The sequence below is a fragment of the Pseudophryne corroboree genome, chromosome 3, assembly GCF_028390025.1.
Source record: "Pseudophryne corroboree isolate aPseCor3 chromosome 3, aPseCor3.hap2, whole genome shotgun sequence".
NCBI lineage: Eukaryota > Metazoa > Chordata > Amphibia > Anura > Myobatrachidae > Pseudophryne > Pseudophryne corroboree.
This window is the reverse complement of record NC_086446.1, coordinates 427,878,406-427,903,456: the sequence shown is the minus strand read 5'-3', so window position 1 is coordinate 427,903,456 and position 25,051 is coordinate 427,878,406. Positions and strand designations below refer to the sequence as shown.

The 25,051-nt window shown below is 46.1% G+C and overlaps 1 protein-coding gene across 3 annotated transcripts in view; it reads right to left on the bottom strand.

Annotated features, from left to right (window-relative positions):
- Positions 1-25,051, bottom strand: part of LOC135055829 (phosphatidate phosphatase LPIN3-like) — a 178,418-nt gene that overhangs the window by 31,499 nt on the left and 121,868 nt on the right. For all 3 annotated transcript variants that reach the window (XM_063960331.1, XM_063960332.1, XM_063960330.1), the window contains 8 exons: positions 8,761-8,955; positions 6,095-6,190; positions 4,725-4,945; positions 1,482-1,589; positions 1,283-1,385; positions 1,029-1,209; positions 695-779; positions 101-240 (listed from right to left, as the gene is read on the bottom strand). In XM_063960331.1, coding sequence (XP_063816401.1) covers positions 101-240; positions 695-779; positions 1,029-1,209; positions 1,283-1,385; positions 1,482-1,589; positions 4,725-4,945; positions 6,095-6,190; positions 8,761-8,952 — 1,126 coding nt within the window. In that variant the 5' untranslated portion in view covers positions 8,953-8,955. The remainder of the gene's footprint in view (positions 1-100; positions 241-694; positions 780-1,028; positions 1,210-1,282; positions 1,386-1,481; positions 1,590-4,724; positions 4,946-6,094; positions 6,191-8,760; positions 8,956-25,051) is intronic.

Sequence of the window (25,051 nt, the reverse complement as noted above, 5' to 3'; positions counted from 1 at the left end):
AATGTTTGGTATAGCATATCAAAATAACAGAACAAAAGTCCAGCCATGATCTTATTGGTCACCTGACTAATTATATAGCATTTTCTGTTTGTCAACCTACCCTCAGGAATGTTCCAGGTATCTGTAAGGCCTCCACACAGTGACATATCCACACAAGTCATAAATGGTTCCATGCTGTCCTCCGATATTTGCTCTGAATCCTCCTTGTAGTGAGGAGGTGGGGGTGGGGGATGTGGATCACTGCAAAGGAAGATCTTCTTACCATAACGCTAAAGAACCTCTTATTTCTAAAAAAAATTATTGTAGGCCATTTTATTTAACTGTATCCAGTAGTATTTTGCGGACATTTGTGTTGTTACTATACAAAAAAAATCTGTACAATTTCATATAATAAGTAACAAATAATTCCCAGCGGGATGTAGTTATGTGACCGACAGTCACATAGCCTCCCCCTACATCCCCCCCCCCTCACAATCCTGATGGTCGGCATGCCGACCAACAGGGACTATTTCCACTCGTGAGTGTCCACGGCCCCTACGGTCGCCACCGAGCCTGCAGTGTGGCGAGTGCAGTGAGCCTGCAATGGACTTGCTACATTCACCACCCCCCAGCCAGAATTCCGCTGCCGGGATCCCGGCGTCGGTATGCTGACCGGACCGCCGGTCACACATACCACACCCTTCTCAACACTAACCTGTGTGGAAAGTAGAGAGACACTTCTTGTGAGTCAGGTGACAAAGCATCCTCAGGATTCAATGTTGGACATTCACTGTGTGCATCTATTAGAGATTTATGACAACATGACAAACACTGCTTGAAAGATCTGGAAAGTAGCAGGACAATAGGATGTTAAAGAAGAAGAAGAAGGAGGCGGAGGAGGAAAGGAGAAGCGCTGAAAATACAGCACTATATACTGCAAGAGTAATGAAATAAGTAAAATAATAACTAAAAATTTATAGAAAAACATGGTTAATACATGTGCAAGAAAGACTAGACAGTGGTTTTCTTGCCTTTATTCCAGTGCTCACCTTTTTGGACCTGGACCTCAGAGATGTCTCCAGATTCTGAGACACTATTACAGGTATTGCACTCTTGTATTGTATGAAGCTGTCCGAGTTCTGGTGAGTCGGTGGGATGTGACAGAAGCTCCCTGGTTGGGCTGGATGGAGCAGACTGTGATATTTGGGGGCCCAAATCTAGACGAGAAACCTGGCGGAAAAAGAAGTCATGGACTGTGAAGTGCTTGATACGGTCATGGAAAGTGGGAAGATTGTTTCCTCACCTGTGGAAGCTTCCCCCAGTCCCACTCCATGCAGTTCTCAGAGGAGGGGGAGCTGGGAACTCTCAATTCCAGTTCAGAGTCACTTTTAGGGGAGGGCGATCGACTAAATGAAAAGGGGATTGGATAAATTACACTACTTGTTACAAGCATTTGGTACATGTCATGCTAACATTATACTTACAATACAGTATTGTGTTACCTTGTAGATAACAGCGAGGACTCCTCATCAGAGCAGATGAGGAAATCCTTACACTGCGATGAGGAACTATCATCAGCAACCTCGGAGAAGGAGAAATATATGGAGTCACTAGATGGGGTGAGAGAGAGCAGAGAAAGGAGGTCAGGCTGGTCGAATACACAAGTACAGTAAGAAGCCTAAAATAACAGATGTTTTTATTACTATACATGCAAATCCTTAATTGTCATGTCTGCATTTATTTTGTCTACCTCATGACTCCAATATTATTCATGGTGTGTGTGTACCACTTGCCATTGTGCTGCAGAACACTGTGGAATCTTATAAATCAGTGGTAATCATAATCTAATACAGGTTGAGTACCCCATATCCAAATATTCCGAAATACGGAATATTCCGAAATACGGACTTTTTTGACTGAGAGTGAGATAGTGAAACCTTTGTTTTTGATGGCTCAATGTACACAAACTTTGTTTAATACACAAAGTTATTAAAAATATTGTATTAAATGACCTTCAGGCTGTGTGTAAAAGGTGTATATGAAACATAAATGAATTGTGTGAATGTAGACACACTTTGTTTAATGCACAAAGTTACAAAAAATATTGGCTAAAATGACCTTCAGGCTGTGTGTATAAGATGTATATGAAACATAAATGCATTCTGTGCTTAGACTTAGGTCTGATCACTATGATATCTCATTATGGTATGCAATTATTCCAAAATCCGGAAAAATCCGATATCCAAAATACCTCTGGTCCCAAGAATTTTGGATATGGGATACTCAACCTGTATATAAAAATGAAAATTTGTCCTTCTGTCTTTCTATACAAATCCACAGTTTACAAGCGAAGATCGAGAAATTTCACATGCAAGCGTATTAAAACACCGCTGAGGCAACTAAAACAATTTGAAATCCCTAGCACCTCTATGGGGTCAGACAGCAGCACAGAGTATATCAGGAGACAGAATAACTTCGGAATTCCTGGAGCAATGTACTAAAAAATTGGTACAATATGCCTTACAATCTGGCAACAAACACTGTGGGAGGAAGACACCTCTAGCACCCTTAGGGGTGAGGCAGCAGCACTGAGTATTTCAGCAGACAGCATAACTCTGGAATGCCTGCAGCAATTTACACCAAACTTGGTACACATATGACTTAAGGTGCATACACACGGAGAGATTTTGACTAGGAGAGATTTTGACTGAGAGATTTCCCTTGAACTGGCTGTAGGAGATTTTGACTAACTTTCCCAGCGATTTTGACTAACTTTACCAGCGATTTTGGCTATGGGCGATTTTGGCTAACTCATTCAACCAAGGGGATGCTTTTTCTTTTCCAGCGACATAGTCAAAATTGACTTGCCTGCACAGTCTATTTTTAGCAGCGATAGTGACCTGGCGGGGACGCGCATCGCTATCGCTGGCTGTGTACACATGGAGAGATATGCACTAACTTTCTGAGCGATTTTGACTATATAGTCAAAATCGCTCAGTTATATCTCTCCGTGTGTATGCACCTTTACACTCTGGAAACAAACATTGTGGGGGTCAGCCACCCCTAGCACCCTTAGGGGTGGGACAGTAGCACAGAGTATGTCAGCAGATAGCATAACTGTGGAAGGCCCGAAGCAATTTACACCAAACTTGGTACACATCTGACTTACAATCTGGGAATAAACTCTGTGGGGGAAGACACCCCTAGCACCCCTAGGGGTGGGACAGCAGCACAGAGTATTTCAGGAGAAAGCATAACTCCAGAATGCCTAGACCAATTTACAACAAACTTGGTACACATATAACTTACACTCGGGAAACAAACACTGTGGGGGTCAGACACCCCGAGCACCCCTAGGGTTGAGGCAGCACAGAGGTTTTTCAGCAGACAGCATAACTCTGGAATGCCTGGAGTAATTTACACCAAACTTGCTACACATATTACTTACACTCTGGGAACAAACACTGTGGGGGAAACACACCTCTAGCACCCCTAGGGGTGGGCCAGCAGCACAGACTATAGGGGTAATTCTGAGTTGATCGCAGCAGGAAATTTTTTAGCAGTTGGGCAAAACCATGTGCACTGCAGGAGAGGCAGATATAACATGTGCAGAGAGAGATAGATTTGGGTGTGGTGTGTTCAATCTGCAATCTAAATTGCAGTGTAAAAATAAAGCAGCCAGTATTTACCCTGCACAGAAACAAAATAACCCACCCAAATCTAACTCTCTCTGCACATGTTATATCTGCCTCCCCTGCAGTGCACATGGTTTTGCCCAACTGCTAAAAAATTTCCTGCTGCGATCAACTCAGAATTACCCCCTATATCAGGATATGTATGATATGTCAGTGATGACAGGGCTGCATGTGACAGGGGCAGTGACATAATGTGAGGAGGGGAATGGAGGTAGCACGAACCCACACACTGAGAGTTATATAGTGGAAGTAGCACGGTCCCCCAGCAGCACAGAGTATATCAGGAGATACATAATGTGCTGTGCTATTTTTCAATTGGGTTTTCATTTTATTGATGTGTATAACATTTTACATGCTTTTTTATACTATGTTATTTATACTGTGTGTTTAATATTTAAATTAATTTTTGTACACAAACATTCTTAAAATCCCGGGCAACGCCAGGTACTCCAGCTAGTAATATTATAAACCATGCTTAGATTTTGCATTGTATGTCAAAAACCTACCTGAATATTTGAATTTCTTTTAAATATATAATATAGTAAAACATCTCAATGACCACCGCCTGCACAGGAGCATATTAAGTGAGGAGGGGCCTGTGTGCAGTTTCTGTTTATGCCACCCCCTCTCTAATATGCGCACAAGCCGTAGATTCTGGCGCTGTGCTGGTGTCTACCGGGCATCAGGTCTCACAATTTTCCTACCGCACACGTGCAGATTGCAGGGAAAGAAGGCCACTGGATCATTTTCTTGGTGATTTGTGCAGCTCGCACAGGACTATGGAGAGGAGAGTATTAAAGAACCTGGGAGCAGGGTATGCAGTGTGGGTATATATAGTAGCTGCATCCCCTGCACCCTCTATAGTTACGCCACTGGCTACATGCAGAAGCAGCCAGTATTTATCCTGCATAGAGAAAATATCAATGTATTTGCTCCCCTTGCATTGCAACATGATTTGTTCCAAATACAAAGTTACTTGTTTTTTTTTGCTTTACTTCCAAATCAAAATCAGGTCTGTGTCACAATTTACAAAATGCATCTATTACTTACCATGTAGGCAATGTAGTGTTTGCCTCTTTGTCAGCTCCTCCAGGTGTCTCATTCCCTCTATTCTTTGTTACCCTTTTTCCCCAGCGTTGCCGCCTGGTGGGAGTATCTACGGGGGAGAGAGGGGAATGGGAAGCCGGGACAGCCTCAGGTAAAGCATCACTGGCATGAAGTAGTAAAGTGTTTTGAGGCAGGCGAGGAGAAGAGATGGATGGCTGAGACACCTTTAAAGTAAAGAAAAAGGGAAATATTTATTTATTGTCCTATCTAGGTCAAAACACATAGATATGGTTTATAGAGAAGTAATGTGACAAAGATGTCCGAACTAAGGAATTAAATCAATAGTTTGACTCATAAGGGGATCACAAGACTCTGGAAAGTGCTCCATCTACACTGAACACAGGCGGATTCAGTGGGTGGGGCACCAAAGCACGTGCCCTCCTGTCGTTTAGGGAATTTTTATCTTATTTAACTTAAATAACAAGCGCTGAGATGGGGGGCAGCAGGTGCTATTTACCCCTCCCCCCCCAAAAAAAAAAAAAATAGGCAGCAACGTTCACATTAAGCAGGGAGAAGGAACAGATCATACGGCTGCTTCTGTCAATCCTCCCCGTTCATGCACTCAGCAGCCCAGAAACTCATTGATGTCACAGGACTCGCCTTGCTATACTCACTGCACAGAGAAGTGGCAGGGACACTGGGTCCCAGGTCGGACAAGTGATTACTAATTATCCCTCTCCCCGTCGGTCAGTGGCAGCACAGGAACCTGTTTCCACAGAGCAGCACACGCTGCTGTGTGCTGGGCTGTGGGGGATACAGGGACACTGCTGCTGCACTGATCGCCAGTGCTCCCAAACTGCCCCTGGCTGAGGGGCACACAGATCTCATACACTGACTCCCCAGTCACCCACTATCTCCCTGCAACCCCTGCCTATTCCCATCACCCTCTGCGTCTCCCACTATCTCTCCCTGTCACCCACTGCCTCACCCTCTACCTCCTCAATGCATCACTATCTTACCATCGCCCTCTCTCTCCTGTCACTCTCTGTCTCTACAAGGCACCACCCTCTCCCTGTCATACGGATATGGCATTTCCTTTGAGGCCATGCCCCTTGTTGCAAGGTCATGCCCTTGTTGCGTGACCATGCCCACTAATCCAGGATCACCGTCCCTATTCCCCAGTCATGGTCATCCCTCTGTCATTTTGTTCTGGATCTGCCCCTGATACTAAACAAGATTGACAAACATATTCCTGATGTTTTAAAAGTATTAAAACATAACTATTTATAATTTTAAGAATTGCTTGCAGTTTCCAGATTCCTATCTCTTGCTTATTTCGAATCTTGATCTTCCATCCACCATCTTCCACTTACCTCATTCTCCTCCACATCTTGGATGAAGAAAGCTTCTCCATTTTCTCCAAGTCTCATCTCCAGATCCACAGGTACTCCATTTACTTCTATATCAACCTGAAAGGAAAGGTTCAAATACAAACAACAACTGAAATGCATGTACAATACCTGCCAGAGTTCCTAGATTCCATTAGCTGCACACTTATGCAGGACGAATATAGGGGTCAATCCCTCTCGCAGCCTGATCTTTCCCCAGACTTGCAGATTTTTGCAAGCCTATTGGGCTGCAAACAAAAACCTGTAAGTCCTACAGTACCGTAAGTGCGCACACTTACTTGCTCCTCCGCACTGAACTTGCGGTTAATTGGATTGACCCTATAGAGTGCATCTACTAAAGCCATCTTTAATGGATAATGCCTACAAATTCATGTTCATTATGGATCACTTATAAGTTGCCACAATATTAGCAACTCTCCTTAATACAGCTGCCAATTTACAGACCCACTGGCTCAGTAAGTATTATTGGACCATAAGGCAAAGGTTGCAATGCCCTGTCAGCTGTAGTAACTACTGGCAAGGGAGTATGTGCCTGTATAAATACAGCCACTGGTAAGGGTAAAAGGCAGGATTGCCATATGTATAGACACCTATAGACCAGAGTTTCCAAAACTCCGCTATTACAGTCCAGGTCTTAAAAATATTCATGCATGATCACAGGTGACTTAATTAGTAACTCAGTCAATTTGATTTAACCATATGGAAATCAAGCATGGCTATCCTTAAAACCTGGACTGTAATGGTGGAGTATGGGAACCTCTGCTTTAGACTATGGAGCAGCCCTGTCAGATAAAACAGAGCAATCCACAATACATGCCGGAAGCCAAATAAAATGTCCTCTCAGCCTAATATAGCAGACGGCACAATCAGTCACTGTGATGCTCGGGACCAGGTTTAGACTGGTCCACAGGGGTACAGGAAAACCTCCGGTGGGCCCCACTTCCTAGGGGGTCCACCTCCTCCTCTAGGGATCAGGTTCCAGACTGTGTACTTGAATTATACATTATACATATGTTACCTACCTTATATTGCAAAGGACTATGGTGTAGTTTCTACAGTGCATTGTTGTTATTAATCTACTATATTATAATGCATGAGCTGCATTTACTGTATATATTTATCAAGGGGCCTAGGCCGTGCACTCTCTAATGGTTAGTCAAACCAATGTGGTGGCTGGCCACACCTCCTCTGGAGACTGACCTTACCTCTAAGCCTGGAACCCTACCACTGTATTCCCCCGGTGGGCCCTTCATCCCAAAGTCAAACACTGCTTGCTAAAAAAAATGTATTAACCTTTTTGCCACATGTGTGCAATTAACTCATGATACACATTTTACTGATGCTTCTATATATACTATATGTGTGTATTTTTTTATATAACAAGTTTAAATAAATATATATGAATACATTTTCACTTCCATTGTGTAGTATATTCTGTCCTCAAAGAAGTGCTGTGTTTTTACTCTATTTTGTATTTATGTATCCATGGGACTGATTATCCCTATTATCTATACAGCTGCTTGGTGAATTGAGCCCTGTATAGTGCCAGTCGTCTTGAAATACTTATTTATTTCTTCTTTTTTTGCACTGCTTGTGACTGTGTCTATTTGGCTAATGTAATACATTGATGAGGACTAAGGGCCAAATGTAATGGAGTGAGAGTTTCAAAAAGTTAAAGATTTGGTAAGGTTTTGCAGGTTTTTTTTTTTTCTTTAAAGTGGCAATCATTTACACAGCAAGATCAACCTGGTTTTGCAGTGTAAATGATTACCACTGTATAAAAAAACAGAAAAACTTTACCAAATCTCTCACTTTCTGAAACTCTCACTCTATTATATTTGGCCCCAAGTGCAGTAGCTGTGAGCAAAAACTATGTCCCTCATTCCGAGTTGTTCGCTCGTTATTTTTTTTCGCATCGCAGCGATTTTCCGCTAATTGCGCATGCGCAATGTTCGCACTGCTACTGCGCCAAGTAAATTTGCTAAGAAGTTTGGTATTTTACTCACTGCATTTTTTCTTCGTTCTGGTGATCAGAGTGTGATTGACAGGAAGTGGGTGTTTCTGGGCGGAAACTGGCCGTTTTATGGGTGTGTGTGAAAAAACGCTACCGTTTCTGGGAAAAACGTGGGAGTGTCTGGGCGAACGCTGGGTGTGTTTGTGACGTCAAACCAGGAACGAAACTGACTGAACTGATCGCACTGGAAGAGTAAGTCTCGAGCTACTCAGAAACTGCACAGAGAAATCTTTTCGCAATATTGCGAATCTTTCGTTCGCAATTTTGATAAGCTAAGATTCACTCCCAGTAGGCGGCGGCTTAGCGTGTGCAATGCTGCTAAAAGCAGCTTGCGAGCGAACAACTCGGAATGAGGGCCTATATTCTAACAAAAGTGCCCAGAGGCAGGTTATGTATCCCAGTTTAATAAAAGTTTGAGAGCAACCTAATATACTCTCAGACATACTAGATATTTTGCCACTGGCCATAGTTGATAGATTACCAGACTGTTTGGTCTAGAAAGAGCATTTAACATAATTTGGGGGATCTGTTCCTGAGAACTCACATATCTGGGAGTGACACTGCAAAGAATAATACAAACATTCTGTTCTCACACGTTTATGATCTATAGACTCACCGCCATCTCAGCTGAGTGTAGTATGCCCAGTTTCCCAAATCGCACATGGAAGGGAGAAGATCGAAATGAACCATCAGGCTGTCTGATCACTATTACATCAATGGAGCCAGACAAAGTTGCTGGATTGACACCCTTATATAACTCACGCACTCGGCCGAGTACAGAACCGGCAAGCTGCCCCACATAATTCATCTTCTGGAGAGAGAGAAGGAAGTATGATGTCAGGTTCCTCCAAACAAAGGCAATATTTACCCACAAAAAGAGGATAAAAAATGTTAATAATCAAGTTTTGCTATAATGCAGTAATACCTATAAAAACATCAGCATATTTAATGAAAATTTAAAACTGTGAATTAAATCCACTGATAGCTGTATGTCTCAACTGATCGTAATGCAACCAGCTGTGGTGGAAAATTGGTTACATTTATGAGTATTTTAGTCATGAGGAAAGTGATTATGTCTCAATACAGGTTGGGTATGTGTGACCGGCGGTCAGGAGGTCACAGTACCGACGGCGAGATCACGGCTGTTGAATGGCTGGCGGGGGTGTGAGCCAACGACGCACCTTGCTGCGCTCACCACAGGTTCTATATCCATCTCTATTCCCACTTTATGGGTGTCGTGGACACCCATGAGTGGGAATAGTCCCTGTTGGTCAGTATGTCGACCGGTGGGATTTTCAGATGCCGGGATCACTTGAACTCCCCAGAGCCCAGAACCATCGATACTGACTATACACACGGTGCAATTTTGGATATACTAGAAACTAGATTGTACACTTTCTAGTCAAAATTGACTTGCCTGCACATTATATTTTTTCTTGCAATACCGACCCCGCGAGTGCGTGCATCGGCATCACAAGCTGTATACACACGGTACGATATGTACTATGTTTTCTACTGATATGGACTATATAGTCTATATTGATAGTTCAAATCGCACCGTGTGTATGCACCTTAACTGTATATGCCAATTTACAGTGAATGATACAGGAAAAATGTTATATTTCTACCATCATATTACACTGCACTGTAATAAATACATCAGTCCCTGCTGTAGGGGATTCTCTTCCTCACAGAAATACACATACAGGAATACACATAGGGCTTGATGCGGCATAAACGCATTATCAGCCATAGACACTTCCCAATGCATGCATGGAAAGGAACGCATACAGGACCTGATTCAGTGGTGGCTGCAGTGACAAAGTTTGCAAGTCTCAACAATTTTTTGGACTGTGCATGTGTCACAGTCGCACTGCGTACGTGCAGTGATTGGATAAAATGAGGATTTGACAGTCAGTGTACATTTATGGAAGGTAATGGGGGTGTGGCTTTTAAAACACAGACAAGTCGCAAGTTTTTTGGGGGGTACGTCCCAGCCAGCAGTGGCCCCAGTGTCATACAGGAGTTCTGACAATCATTTTGAGCAACAGACAGATTAGAGTGTCCGGCCGGTGGGTGACACATACAAATCCCCGCTGCTGCAACATTAGCATATTTTCACGCGTACTGGATCGCAGTCACAACAGCATTTGCATCCATCTCATGCTCATAGTCACTTGTGTGCACCATTCTAACAGTTGTGAAAACAACATTACCTGGGTTTCCAAATGCGTGTTTTTAGAGCCAGCCCATGAATAGGGTATAATTAGCATTCAATAAGCTATGGTCTAGCTCAGAGGAATCATTTTCCATGGTGACACCCGGTGAGCCACCAGTCACGAAAAGGGGGCATGGCCTCATGGGAGGGCATGGCCTTGGGGGAGCGGTCATGGCTTCGCTTCCCAGACCCCGTTTTTGTCACTCGGGGGTCCTGCCACCGAAGAGTGCTGTGTTTGCAATGCCAGATTCTGCACTATGGCAGGAGCCAAGTGCTGCATGCATTGTTACAGTGCAGCACCCGACTCCTGTCACTGAGCCCCCCCACCCTTCCCCTTGTGATGCCACTGGCCTGCCCCATATCAAGTGCAGTGAATGGATACTTCAGACATAAGACTAAATGCATACCTCCCAACGGGTGTGGTTCAGCAAATCGACAGTGTCTAGGTCGACCACTATAGGTCGACATGGATGGAAGGTCGACAGGGTTTCTAGGTCGACATGTGCTAGGTCAACAGGTCTAAAGGTCGACATGAGGATTTTTTATTTTTTTTGGTGTCGTTTTCTTCGTAGAGTGACCGGGATCCAAAATTAGTGCACCGCGTCCCCTCACATGGCTCGCTTCGCTCGCCATGCTTAGGGCATGGTGCCTTCACTCCGCTACCACTTCGCTCGGCACACTTTACCGCTCCAATCGTAGTCCACGTGGATCGTTAAGTATGAAAAAATAAAAAAAATGTGAAAAACTCATGTCGACCTTTAGACCTGTCGACCTAGCACATGTCGACCTAGAAACCCTGTCGACCTTCCATCCATGTCGACCTAGTGACTGTCGACCTATAGTGGTCGACCTAAACATTGTCGACCTAGACACTGTCGATCTTCAGACCGGATCCCCCTCCCAACATGACGCTCTCCAGGAGGGACACAATGCTCTGCTCCAGGACTTTTCTCTTAATGTAGGACTTTTCTCTTAATGTATGATTGCCGGCACCTGTGTTGAACAGGTGAATGGATAAGAAAGGTGTTTCAGCACAGGTGCTGGCAATCATAAATTAAGAGGGAAGTCCAGAAGCAGAGCATTCTGTCCCTCCTGGAGAGGGTCATGTTGGGAGGTATGTAAATGTAATAGCCTGCAAGAAGCTGGAGGTGTGGGACTTTGTGTGAGAATGTACTTTCTGTATCAAAGCTATAGCTGTAGTAAAATTATATTTTGTTGTTGCAGCATGTAGCATCACCACACCATGGTCAGTTGCACCCGTGGGTTCCCCATGTAAACTGAATGGATATTGGGTGCGTGCGTACGTGTGCTCCTGCTATCTTGCAACATGCACGCAGTGATGCATACTCATTACAACAACAACATAGGACACATTTGTATACTACAGCTATTGTGGTCATGATTTGAGACACTGGCCCGGTGGAAGGACGGGTTTCCCGGCAACTGGAAACCCCTCCCCCTCTCCGTGTTTGCCTATGATGATATACATGTCCTGTGCATGATGGACATGCCCAGTCCGGTGGTGGGGTGGCACCCATACTGGTGAAGCATAGATACAAACACGTCCAGCCTCCTGTCAATTCTTGCCCGAATACAAAATGTACAAAAAATTTCCAGGATCACTTTCATTTCACAATCTACTGTTGGAGAGACCTGATTTCCACTAGCTCAAATCTTGCGTAAAAATGAAGTCCTTTTGTAAAATGGAAAATGGAACAGACGACTTCACACAACTTCAGCAGGTGGGGGCTTTGATAAACAGAAAGAAGCCCTATATCCTGTGAAAAACGCAAATTTTGTTTCTACAGGATTTAGGGCGTATGTGCCTCTAGTGCAATTTCTCCCATTATTTGCATCAGATATTCTTTGCTTTCCCTCTATTATTATATAGACTCGTCAATTATTTCATACACACGTTCATTCAATTTAAAAATGTGTTACATATTGATTGCATTGTAGAGAAATCCTTGTCTTTGTGAAAATCAGTACAATTTCAGTGTAGATACAAAACTGTAAAAACGTATACCTGGTAAGCGCTTGATAACAGAGAGACAATTGATTTAAAAAATAAACAATTTATAAAACACTTAAACAACACTCAGTTAAAATAATAGTAGTAATAATGGTCAGGTGTTACCCTGAATTGGAATAATAAATCCGAAATACCACATTCATATGTGAAAGTAAGAGTCCCTGGAGTTGAAATATATATTTATAAGGTGGATATTAGACCTGCATGCGAAGATAGACAGACTGTATGTAATTAATCCTCCGTATCTTGATGAATTTATTGTATATACCATGAAAGCAGTAGGTAGCTGTTGTATACCTGATGCGGCAAGACGACCGTTGGTGATGCCATTTGTAAATGTGCAGCGGGTATGGTAATGTGGAGAGCCGCTGAGGGCGATCGCTAGTATCAAGCAGCGGATACAGCCGCTACAGGTGTCCGTTGATAAGCAGGCAGCTGATACAATGTTACGGAGAGCCGCTGAGAGTATGCACTGGTGTTTATTAGCGGATCCCGCAATGTTACCAGGTGCTCGTAGCGTTACTGTGGCAGGTGTTGTAATGCAAGGAGCCACTAAGCAAACCGTTTATGAATGAGTGGAAAGTCCAGTAGTCTCTGGAGACATTATGGATGAAGCTAAAAGGTTTGCTGATGCAAATATCCGGCACATACAGCCGATGGTATAAAGGCTGTACAGAAGTCACTCTAGTGATCTCTCTTGTTTACTCAACGCGTTTCTTCGCACCTGAGGCGGCTTTGTCAAGAGGCAGAGTTCAGAGTAGATACCAAACTGTATTACACAGAATTGATACTGTATACGTTTTAGGCAGGGGCGTAGGGAGGGCCGCTCCGGTGGAGCTCCAGCTCTAGGCACCCAAGACAGTACAGGGAGTGGTAGCTTGACTCTGCTGGAACCGCCTAGCCACAAGCAGCTCGCACCTATCAGTCAATGACAGCTGGAAGCCCGAGCTGCATCAAGTCTCTCCCTCCCCTCAGCTCCCCTCCCCTCCCCGCCGGTCTGTGACTTGCGCGTGACATCATGCGTCACACACACGGACAGGCGGAGACGCGGCCAGCAGCAGTCAGGAAGCAGGAGCGGGCAGGTGAGTATTTTTTTTTATTTTGTGTTTGCGGCGCTACCAGGGGGCACAGCTACAGGGGCATAATTACTCTGGGCACAGCTACAGGGGGCACACCTACTGGGGGAACATCTACAGGGGGCACAACTACTCCGGGCACAGCTACAGGAGGCACATCTACTGGGGCAAATCTACAGGGGTCACAACTACTCTGGGCACAGCTACATGGGGCACAACTACTGGGGGCAAATCTGCAGGGGGCACAAACCAGGGTGCACAATTACTCTGGGCACAGCTACAGGAGGCACACCTACTGGGGACACAGCTACAGGGGGCACAGCTACTCCGGGCACAGCTACAGGGGGCAAATCTACAGGGGGCACAACTACTGGGGGCAAATCTACAGGGGGCAAATCTACTGGGTCCATAACTACAGGGAGCATAACTGTGGCCATACCCCTTCCCTATAAAGCCACGCTCCTATTTTTTGCCGCGCGCCTTTGGCGTGCACTATGTTTAACCTATGGGTGTGGGGGGGACACCAAAAGGAAACTTTCGCCCTGGATGCCACAAGGTCTAGAACCGGCCCTGGTGGCCACGCCCCCAATTCAGTACAGGGGAGGGGGGCACCGAAACACACCTTGCTCCAGGCACCATGACACCTTGCTACACCTCTGGTTTTAGGGGGGAATTCAATTATTTGCGGTAATTTATTGCAGGTGAAAAAGGGTGGAAGCATCACACTTTGACGCCCAGGGCTATTCAGTTTGTCGCCCAGTAAATTACCATGTTAATGGGCGTTAACCCATAGAATCCTGGATAAGTTCCCGGACATATGGGTTAACATGGTCGCAGCACCCGAAAACAAGCTATTTCACTCAGATTTCTTTTATTTTCAACAAACAAAAAAGAAAGAATGCATCATTAACTGCCGGACATAGGGTGTCATTCCGAGTTAATCGCACGTAGCAACTTTTTGCTGCCCGTGCGATCAACTAGACGCTGCCTATGGGGGAGTGTATTTCTGCATAGCAGGGCTGCGAACGCTTGTGCAGCCCTGCTATGATTCATATATAATTATTTTACTAAAATAAATAAATAGACACACATACATAAATAACTAAAATAGTGTATGTTCCACACACTACAATGAAAGGCAGATAGAATCCACTAATACTGAAAGAGCTTGGCAGCAGTAGTATAATTGTATTGATGGCAACAATATATATAAGTGACACTAAACAGACTTATCCAAATCTGTTACATCCAATTATGTCACACTGAATATAAATACTGTAACAACTGCCAATATGTATCACATGCAAGTTTCACACAACCTCCTGCGACTGGCGTCCCAGTGCAGAGGATTGATTACTGAGTTCTTACCCGACCTGCGGGAAATGTCCGGTATTAGGATGCACGCACCCGGAGGGATAGAAATTCTGTATGACTTCAAAACTGTAATGCTCACCGCCGGTGAGCAGTAAGTTAATTTCAGTCCTGGCGGGCAGGTAGATCGGTGTGATACCAGTGCACTGTTTGCAGTATGAGCGCTGAGATATTGCACTCTCAGGTCCTGGCAAGCGGACAACGGGAGCTCCAGTCAGCGTCTCAGGTGTAACCACCGCTTGTAAGATGACCGCTGGAGATAGCACACTCTCGGGTCCTAGCAGGTGGACAGCGGATTTTCTGATCAGCGTCTGAGATAGGGCTGCCGCTTGTGCTCAGACCGCTGAAGGTAAAACACTCTCAGGTGCTGGCAGGCTAGTCTTGAGGAAGTCCCGAGTCCCGGGACGAAACGCGTTGACGTCATCTCCCTGTCTGTCCGACCACACACTGACGGAAGGATCCACACGCACAGAGCCGCTGACCGGAGTTCCCGATTGTCAGCCTGCCAGCACCTGATCTACCTGCCCGCCAGGACTGAAATTAACTTACTGCTCACCGGCGGTGAGCATTACAGTTTTGAAGTCATACAGAATTTCTATCCCTCCGGGTGCGTGCATCCTAATACCGGACATTTCCCGCAGGTCGGGTAAGAACTCAGTAATCAATCCTCTGCACTGGGACGCCAGGCGCAGGAGGTTGTGTGAAACTTGCATGTGATACATATTGGCAGTTGTTACAGTATTTATATTCAGTGTGACATAATTGGATGTAACAGATTTGGATAAGTCTGTTTAGTGTCACTTATATATATTGTTGCCATCAATACAATTATACTACTGCTGCCAAGCTCTTTCAGTATTAGTGGATTCTATCTGCCTTTCATTGTAGTGTGTGGAACATACACTATTTTAGTTATTTATGTATGTGTGTCTATTTATTTATTTTAGTAAAATAATTATATATGAATCAAGGCAGACTCTTTGTTGTTTATTTCGGTGGTGAGTGAAAGCGGACACCTACTGAGATATATATATATATTTATATAAATAATTACAATTGGTTTAAATTCAAGCGCACCATTGTCTTTCTTTTTTCTTTAATATAATTGTTATAGGATTTAGCTAATCCTTTAATGTGTGCAGCTGAATTCAAACAATTAAATTAATTAATTGCGCCGGGAGTTGGGGTGTGAATAACACCTCTCTTGTGTTTGCAGCCTGCTATGGAAAAAAAAAAGTTTCCTGTAAAAGAAGACCAGGGTAAGAGTTACTTACCCTGTGCGATGGATCCAGCGATGCAGGTCCCGGAATTGACGTCAGACATCCTCCCTCCAAACGCCTGGACACGCCTGCGTTGGACTCACCACTCCCCGAAAACAGTGCGTTGACGCCCGGATCCACCTTCCTCCTGTCAATCTTCTTGCGGTCGCCGTTGCGACCGCTTTCTTCGTTCGTGCCGTCGCCTGGCAATGACACGCCTGTGCTATGCGGCCGCCGCGCATGCGCAGTTCCGACCCGATCGCACGGCTGCGAGGAAGTGCAGCGTGCGATCGGGTCGGAATGACCCCGACAGCCTGGCTATATGTACATGCTGAACATACAGCACAGCTCCTGCAAGTGGCAGAACATGAGTTCTGTCACTTGCATGGCTGCCAGGCAATCAGCAGCCGCTACTATGGTTTCAGGCCGCTGACTGGCTGTGAGTGGCCAGTCTGCCAGCCAATCAGAGGCTTGGCAGTTGATTGGCAAACATCTATCTTATTTTCTATTATATATATATATATATATATATATATATATATATATACACACACACACACACACACACACACACACACATACATACACACATACACACACACACATATATAAATAAGATTTTAAACCTACCGGTAAATCTTTTTCTCCTAGTCCATAGAGGATGCTGGGGACTCTGTAAGGACCATGGGGTATAGACGGGCTCCGCAGGAGACATGGGCACTAAAAAAGAACTTTAGGTATGGGTGTGCACTGGCCCCTCCCTCTATGCCCCTCCTCCAGACCTCAGTTAGAGAAACTGTGCCCAGTACGAGGAAAGGATTTTTGTTAATCCAAGGGCAAGATTCATACCAGCCCACACCATTCACACCGTATAACTCGGGTGATACGAACCAGTTAACAGCATGAAACAACACAGCCTCAGTCAGAGACTGAACAAAACTGTAACATAACCCTTATGTAAGCAATAACTATATACAAGTCTTGCAGAAGCAGTTCGCACTGGGACGGGCGCCCAGCATCCTCTACGGACTAGGAGAAAAAGATTTACCGGTAGGTTTAAAATCTTATTTTCTCTTATGTCCTAGAGGATGCTGGGGACTCCGTAAGGACCATGGGGATTATACCAAACAAAGCTCCCAAACGGGCGTGAGAGTGCGGATGACTCTGCAGCACCGATTGAGTAAACATGAGGTCCTCCTCAGCCAGGGTATCAAACTTGTAAAACTTTGCAAAGGTGTTTGAACCCGAGCAGGTAGCTGCTCGGCACAACTGTAATGCCGAGACGCCTCGGGCAGCCGCCCAAGAAGAGCCCACCTTCCTAGTGGAATGGGCCTTAACCGATTTTGGTAACGGCAATCCAGCCGTAAAATGAGCCTGCTGAATTGTGTTACAGATCCAGCGAGCAATAGTCTGCTTAGAAGCAGGAGCGCCAACCTTGTTGGCTGCATACAGGACAAACAGTGCCTCTGTTTTTCTGACCCGAGCCGTTCTGGCCACATAAATTTTCAAAGCCCTGACTACATCAAGGGACTCGGAATCCTCCAAGTCTCGCGTAGCCACAGGCACCACAATAGGTTGATTCATATGAAAAGATGAAACCACTTTTGGCAAGAATTGAGGACGAGTCCGCAATTCTGCTCTATCCACATGGAAAACCAGATAGGGGCTTTTGTGAGACAATGCCGCCAACTCCGACACTCGCCTAGCCGAAGCCAAGGCTAACAACATAACCACTTTCCAAGTGAGATACTTTAATTCCACCGTTTTAAGTGGTTCAAACCAGTGGGACTTAAGGAAACTCAACACCACGTTAAGGTCCCAAGGCGCCACCGGGGGTACAAAAGGAGGCTGAATATGCAGCACTCCCTTCACAAAAGTCTGTACTTCTGGGAGAGAAGCTAATTCCTTCTGAAAGAAAATGGATAGGGCCGAAATCTGAACCCTAATGGAGCCTAATTTTAGGCCCAAATTCACTCCAGTTTGTAGGAAGTGAAGGAAACGGCCCAGATGCAATTCTTCCGTAGGAGCCTTCCTAGCCTCACACCAAGAAACATACTTCCGCCATATACGGTGATAATGTTTAGCTGTCACGACCTTCCTAGCCTTTATCAGAGTAGGAATGACCTTATACGGAATACCCTTTTCCGCTAGAATCCGGCGTTCAACCGCCATGCCGTCAAACGCAGCCGCGGTAAGTCTTGAAACAGACAGGGCCCCTGTTGCAACAGGTCCTGTCTTAGCGGAAGGGGCCACGGATTTTCTGTGAGCATTTCCTGCAGATCCGGATACCAGGCCTTTCGCGGCCAGTCTGGAACAATGAGAATTGTCTGTACTCCTCTTTTTCTTATGATTCTCAACACCTTGGGGATGAGAGGAAGAGGAGGAAACACATAGACCGACTGGAACACCCACGGTGTCACCAGGGCATCCACTGCCACCGCCTGAGGGTCTCTTGACCTGGCGCAATACCTCTGTAGTTTTTTGTTGAGGCGGGACGCCATCATGTCTATTTGGGGCAGTCCCCACTGACTTGCAATCTGTGCGAAGACTTCCTGATGAAGTCCCCACTCTCCTGGATGTAGATCGTGTCTGCTGAGGAAGTCTGCTTCCCAGTTGTCCACCCCCAGAATGAACACTGCTGACAGTGGGCTGACATGATTTTCCGCCCAGCGAATAATCCTGGTGGCTTCCGTCATTGCCACTCTGCTCCTTGTGCCGCCTTGGCGGTTCACATGAGCCACTGCGGTGATGTTGTCTGACTGAATCAGAACCGGTAGATCGCGAAGCAAAGTCTCCGCTTGACGAAGGGCGTTGTATATGGCCCTCAGCTCCAGGACGTTGATGTGAAGACAAGTTTCCTGGCTTGACCAAAGACCTTGGAAGTTTCTTCCCTGTGTGACTGCTCCCCAACCTCGGAGGCTCGCGTCCGTGGTTACCAGAATCCAATCCTGAATGCCGAACCTGCGACCCTTTAGAAGGTGAGCACTATGCAGCCACCACAGGAGAGATACCCTGGCCCTGGGGGCCAGGGTGATCAACTGATGAATCTGTAGATGTGACCCGGACCACTTGTCCAGTAGGTCCCATTGGAAAGTCCTCGCATGGAACCTGCCGAAGGGAATGGCCTCGTAAGACGCCACCATCTTTCCCAGGACTCGAGTGCAGTGATGCACTGACACCTGTTTTGGCTTCAATAGGTCCCTGACCAGAGCCATGAGTTCCTGGGCCTTTTCTATCGGAAGATAAACCCTTTTCTGGTCCGTATCCAGAATCATGCCTAAGAAGGTCAAACGAGTCGTAGGAACCAACTGTGACTTCGGGATATTGAGAATCCAGCCGTGTTGCTGCAACACCTTCATTGAAAGTGACACGCTGTTTAACAACTGCTCTCGTGATCTCGCTTTTATGAGGAGATCGTCCAAGTACGGGATAATTGTGACACCCTGCTTGCGCAGGAGCACCATCATCTCCGCCATTACCTTGGTGAAAATCCTCGGGGACGTGGAAAGCCCAAACGGCAACGTCTGAAATTGGTAATGACACTCCTGTACCGCAAATCTCAGGTACGCCTGATGAGGTGGATAAATGGGAACATGAAGGTATACATCCTTTATGTCCAATGATACCATAAAATCCCCCCCTTCTAGGCTGGAGATGATCGCTCTGAGCGATTCCATCTTGAACTTGAACCTTTTCAAGTATAGGTTCAAGGATTTTAAATTTAGAATGGGTCTGACCGAACCGTCCGGTTTCGGGACTACAAACAGGGTTGAGTAATACCCCTTCCCTTGTTGAAGCAGGGGAACTTTGACCACCACCTGTTGAAGACACAATTTGTGAATCGCATTTAAAACTATCTCCCTTTCTGGGGGAGAAGCTGGCAGGGCCGATTTGAAAAACCGGCGAGGAGGCACCTCTTCGAATTCCAGCTTGTACCCCTGGGAAACAATTTCTATTGCCCAGGGATCCACCTGTGAGTGAACCCAGATGTGGCTGAAAAGTCGAAGACGTGCCCCCACTGGGGCGGACTCCCTCAGCGGAGCCCCAGCGTCATGCGGTGGATTTTGTAGAGGCCGGGGAAGACTTCTGCTCCTGGGAACTAGCTGTGGTAGGCAGCTTTTTCCCTCTACCCTTACCTCTGGCAAGAAAGGACGATCCTCATACTCTCTTGTTTCTATTTGACCGAAAGGACTGCATCTGATAATGTGGCGCTTTCTTAGGCTGTGAGGGAATATAAGGCAAAAAATTTGATTTACCTGCCGTAGCTGTGGAAACCAGGTCCGAGAGACCTTCCCCAAACAATTCCTCACCCCTGTAAGGTAAAACCTCCATATGCCTCTTTGAGTCGGCATCACCTGTCCATTGCGGGTCCATAGGACTCGTCTAGCAGAAATCGCCATAGCATTGACTCTAGAACCCAGTAGGCCAATGTCTCTTTGAGCATCTCTCATATATAAGACAGCATCTTTAATATGACCCAGGGTCAATAACATGGTATCCTTATCCAGGGTATCAATTTCCGCCGATAAGGTATCTGTCCACGCTATTACAGCGCTACAAACCCAAGCCGACGCTATCGCCGGTCTGAGTAAGGTATCAGAATGTGTGTAAATGGACTTCAAGGTAGTCTCCTGCTTGCGATCAGCAGGATCCCTGAGGGTAGCTGTATCTTGTGATGGCAGCGCTACCTTTTTGGACAAGCGTGTCAACGCTTTGTACACCCTTGGGGCGGATTCCCACCGTATCCTGTCCTTATTCGGGAAAGGATGCTCCATAAGAATCCTTATGGGAATCTGCAGTTTTTCGTCTGGAGATTCCCACGCCTTTTCAAATAACTCGTTCAGTTCATGAGACGGAGGAAAGGTTACCTCAGGTTTCTTTTCCTTATACATGTGAACCCTCGTGTCAGGGACAGGGGGTCCTCTGTGATATGCAAAACATATTTTATTGCAATAATCATATATTGAATACTTTTAGCCAATTTTGGCTGTAACTTTGCATCATCGTAGTCGACACTGGAGTCAGAATCCGTGTCGGTATCCGTGTCTACTATTTGGGATAGTGGGCGCTTTTGAGACCCCGAAGGTCCCTGTGACATAGGGGCAGGCAGGGCTTGACGCCCTGTACATCCCTTGGACTCAGCTTTGTCCAACCTTTTGTGCAATAAATTCACATTAGCACTTAACACATTCCACATATCCAACCAGTCAGGTGTCGGTGTTGCCGACGGAGACACCACAGTCATTTGTTCCACCTCCTCCCTAGGAGAGCCTTCTACCTCAGACATGCCGACACACACGTACCGACACACCACAAACTCAGGGAATCCTCTTATCTGAAGACAGTTCCCCCTTAAGGCCCTTTGGAGAGACAGAGAGAGAGTATGCCAGCACACACCCAGCGCTAAAAAACACAATATGTTTACCCAGATAGCGCTGTTATCTATTTTGCGCCAAATTATGTGCCCCCCCTTCTTAAAAACCCTCTTTAACCGTGGTAAGCAGGGGATAGTCCGGGGAGCTTCCTCTCAGCGGTGTGCTGTGGAGAAAATGGCGCCGGTGAGTGCTGAGGAACAAGATCCGCCCCCTCAGCTGCGGGCTTCAGTCCCACTGAAAAAAAAAAAAAACAACTGGCGGGGGTCTCATATATACAGTGCCTAGCCTGTATATCACTATTTAAGCCAGATTTGGAGGTCCTTATTGCTGCCCAGGGCGCCCCCCCTGCGCCCTGCACCCTTACAGTGACTGCCGTGTGTGTGCTGTGTGGGAGCAATGGCGCACAGCGTTACCTCTATGAAGATCAGAAGTCTTCTGCCGCCTCTGAAGTCTTCTTTCTTCATATACTCACCCGGCTTCTATTTTCCGGCTCTGCGAGGAGGAAGGCGGCGTGGCTCTGGGCCTAACGGCGAGGGTGAGACCTGCGTTCCATTCCCTCTGGAGCTAATGGTGTCCAGTAGCCTAAGAAACAGAGCCTAACATTAAAGTAGGTCTGTTTCTCTCCCCTTAGTCCCTCGATGCAGGAAGTCTGTTGCCAGCAGGCTGCCTGAAAATAAAAAACCTAACAAAATACTTTCTTTTCAGGAAACTCAGGAGAGCTCCCTGTAATGCACCCAGTCTCCTCTGGGCACAGTAATAAACGGAGGTCTGGAGGAGGGGCATAGAGGGAGGGGCCAGTGCACACCCATACCTAAAGTTCTTTTTTAGTGCCCATGTCTCCTGCGGAGCCCGTCTATACCCCATGGTCCTTACGGAGTCCCCAGCATCCTCTAGGACGTAAGAGAAATTGGATTTTAATACCTACCGGTAAATCCTTTTCTCTTACTCCATAGAGGATGCTGGGGACACTTCAAGAACCATGGGGTATAGACGGGATTCGCAGGAGACATGGGCACTTTAAGACTTTGAAGGGGTGTGAACTGGCTCCTCCCTCTATGCCCCTCCTCCAGACTCCAGTTATAGGAACTGTGCCCAGGGAGACGGACATTTAGAGGAAAAGGATATATTGTTAAACTAAGGTGAGATACATACCAGCTCACACCACAAACACGCCGTACAACATGGCAATTAACAGAAACTCCAGTCAACAGCATGAACCATGTCAGCAACAGGCTGACTATAAACAGAAACACAACCTGTGTGTAAACATAATTAATAACTAATAACTGCAGATAGAGTCCGCACTGGGACGGGCACCCAGCATCCTCTACGGACTAAGAGAAAAGGATTTACCGGTAGGTATTAAAATCCTATTTTCTCATACGTCCTAGAGGATGCTGGGGACACTTCAAGAACCATGGGGTTTATACCAAAGCTCTAGAACGGGTGGGAGAGTGCGGATGACTCTGCAGCACCGATTGAGCAAACATGAGGTCCTCATCAGCCAGGGTATCAAACTTATAAAATTTTGCAAAAGTGTTTGAACCCGACCAGGTAGCTGTTCGGCAGAGTTGTAATGCCAAGACTCCACGGGCAGCCGCCCAGGATGAGCCCACTTTTCTGGTAGAGTGGGCCTTCACTGATTTCGGTAACGGCAATCCAGCCGTAGAATGAGCATGCTGAATCGTATTACAGATCCAGCACGCAATAGTCTGCTTTGAAGCAGGCGTTCCAATCTTGTTGGCAGCATACAGGATAAACAGAGTTTCCGTTTTCCTAAGTTGAGCCGTTCTGGCGACATAAATCTTCAAGGCCCTGACAACATCGAGAGATTTTGACTCCGCGAAGGCGTCAGTAGCCACTGGTACCACAATAGGCTGGTTCATGTGGAACGATGAAACCACCTTCGGCAGAAATTGTTGACGAGTCCTCAACTCCGCTCTATCCTCATTAAAGATTAAATAAGGGCTCTTGTGAGACAAAGCCACTAACTCAGACACCCGCCTTGCGGATGCTAAGGCCAATATCATGACCACTTTCCAAGTGAGAAATTTCAACTCAACCTTCTGTAAAGGTTCAAACCAATGTGATTGAAGAAAATGCAACACCACGTTAAGATCCCATGGTGCCACTGGGGGCAGAAATGGAGGTTGGATGTGCAAAACTCCTTTCACTAAAGTCTGAACTTCTGGAAGAGAGGCCAATTGTTTTTGAAAGAAAACCGATAAGGCCGAAATTTGTACTTTAATTGAGCCTAACTTTAGGCCCGCATCCACACCTGCTTGCAGGAAATAGAGAAAATGCCCTAGCTGAAATTCTTCCGTAGGAGCCTTCTTGGATTCACACCAAGACACATATTTTCTCCAAATACGGTGATAATGGTTAGACGTTACTCCTTTTCTAGCCTGAAGAAGTGTGGGAATGACTTCACTGGGAATACCCTTTCGGGCTAGGATCTGGCGTTCAACCGCCAAGCCGTCAAACGTAGCCGCGGTAAGTCGTGATATACGCACGGCCCCTGCTGTAACAGATCCTCTCGTAGAAGAAGAGGCCAGGGATCTCTTATGAGTAATTCCTGAAGATCTGGATACCAAGCCCTCCTTGGCCAGTCCGGAACAATGAGGATCGCCTGAACCTTTGTTCTTCTTATGATCTTTAGCACTTTTGGAATGAGTGGAAGCGGAGGGAACACGTACACCGACTGAAACACCCATGGTGTCACCAGCGTGTCCACTGCTATTGCTTGAGGGCCCCTCGACATGGAACAATATCTCTGAAGTTTCTTGTTGAGGCGAGACGCTATCATGTCTATTTGATGAATTCCCCAAAGACTTGTCACTTCTGTGAAGACCTCTTGATGAAGACCCCACTCTCCTGGATGGAGATCGTGTCTGCTGAGGAAGTCTGCTTCCCAGTTGTCCACTCCTGGAATGAAGATTGCTAACAGAGCGCTTGTATGTCTTTCCGCCCAGCAGAGAACTTTTGTGGCCTCTGCCATTGCCGCCCTGCTCTTCGTTCCGCCCTGGCGGTTTATGTGCGCTACTGCTGTTATGTTGTCCGACTGTATTAGGACGGGCAGGTTGCGAAGAAGACGTTCGGCTTGAAGAAGGCCGTTGTAAATGGCCCTTAACTCTAGAACGTTTATGTGTACACAAACTTCCTGGCTTGACCATTTTCCCTGGAAGGTTTCCCCCTGTGTGACTGCTCCCCAGCCTCAGAGACTCGCATCCGTGGTTACTAGGATCCAGTCCTGGATCCTGAACCTGCCTCCCCCTAGGAGGTGAGAGCTGTGCAGCCACCACAGGAGTGAGATTCTGGTCTTGGAGGACAGGATTATTTTCTGGTGCATGTGCAGATGGGATCCGGACCACTTGTCCAATAGGTCCCACTGAAACACTCTGGCATGGAATCTGCTAAATTGAATGGCCTCGTAGGCCGCCACCATCTTTCCCAGCAATCGAGTGCATTGATGGACTGATACTCTCGCTGGTTTCAGAATTTGTTTGACCAAACCCTGAATTTCCAGAGCCTCCTCTTTTGGAAGAAAAACTATCTGTAATTCCGTGTCCAGAATCA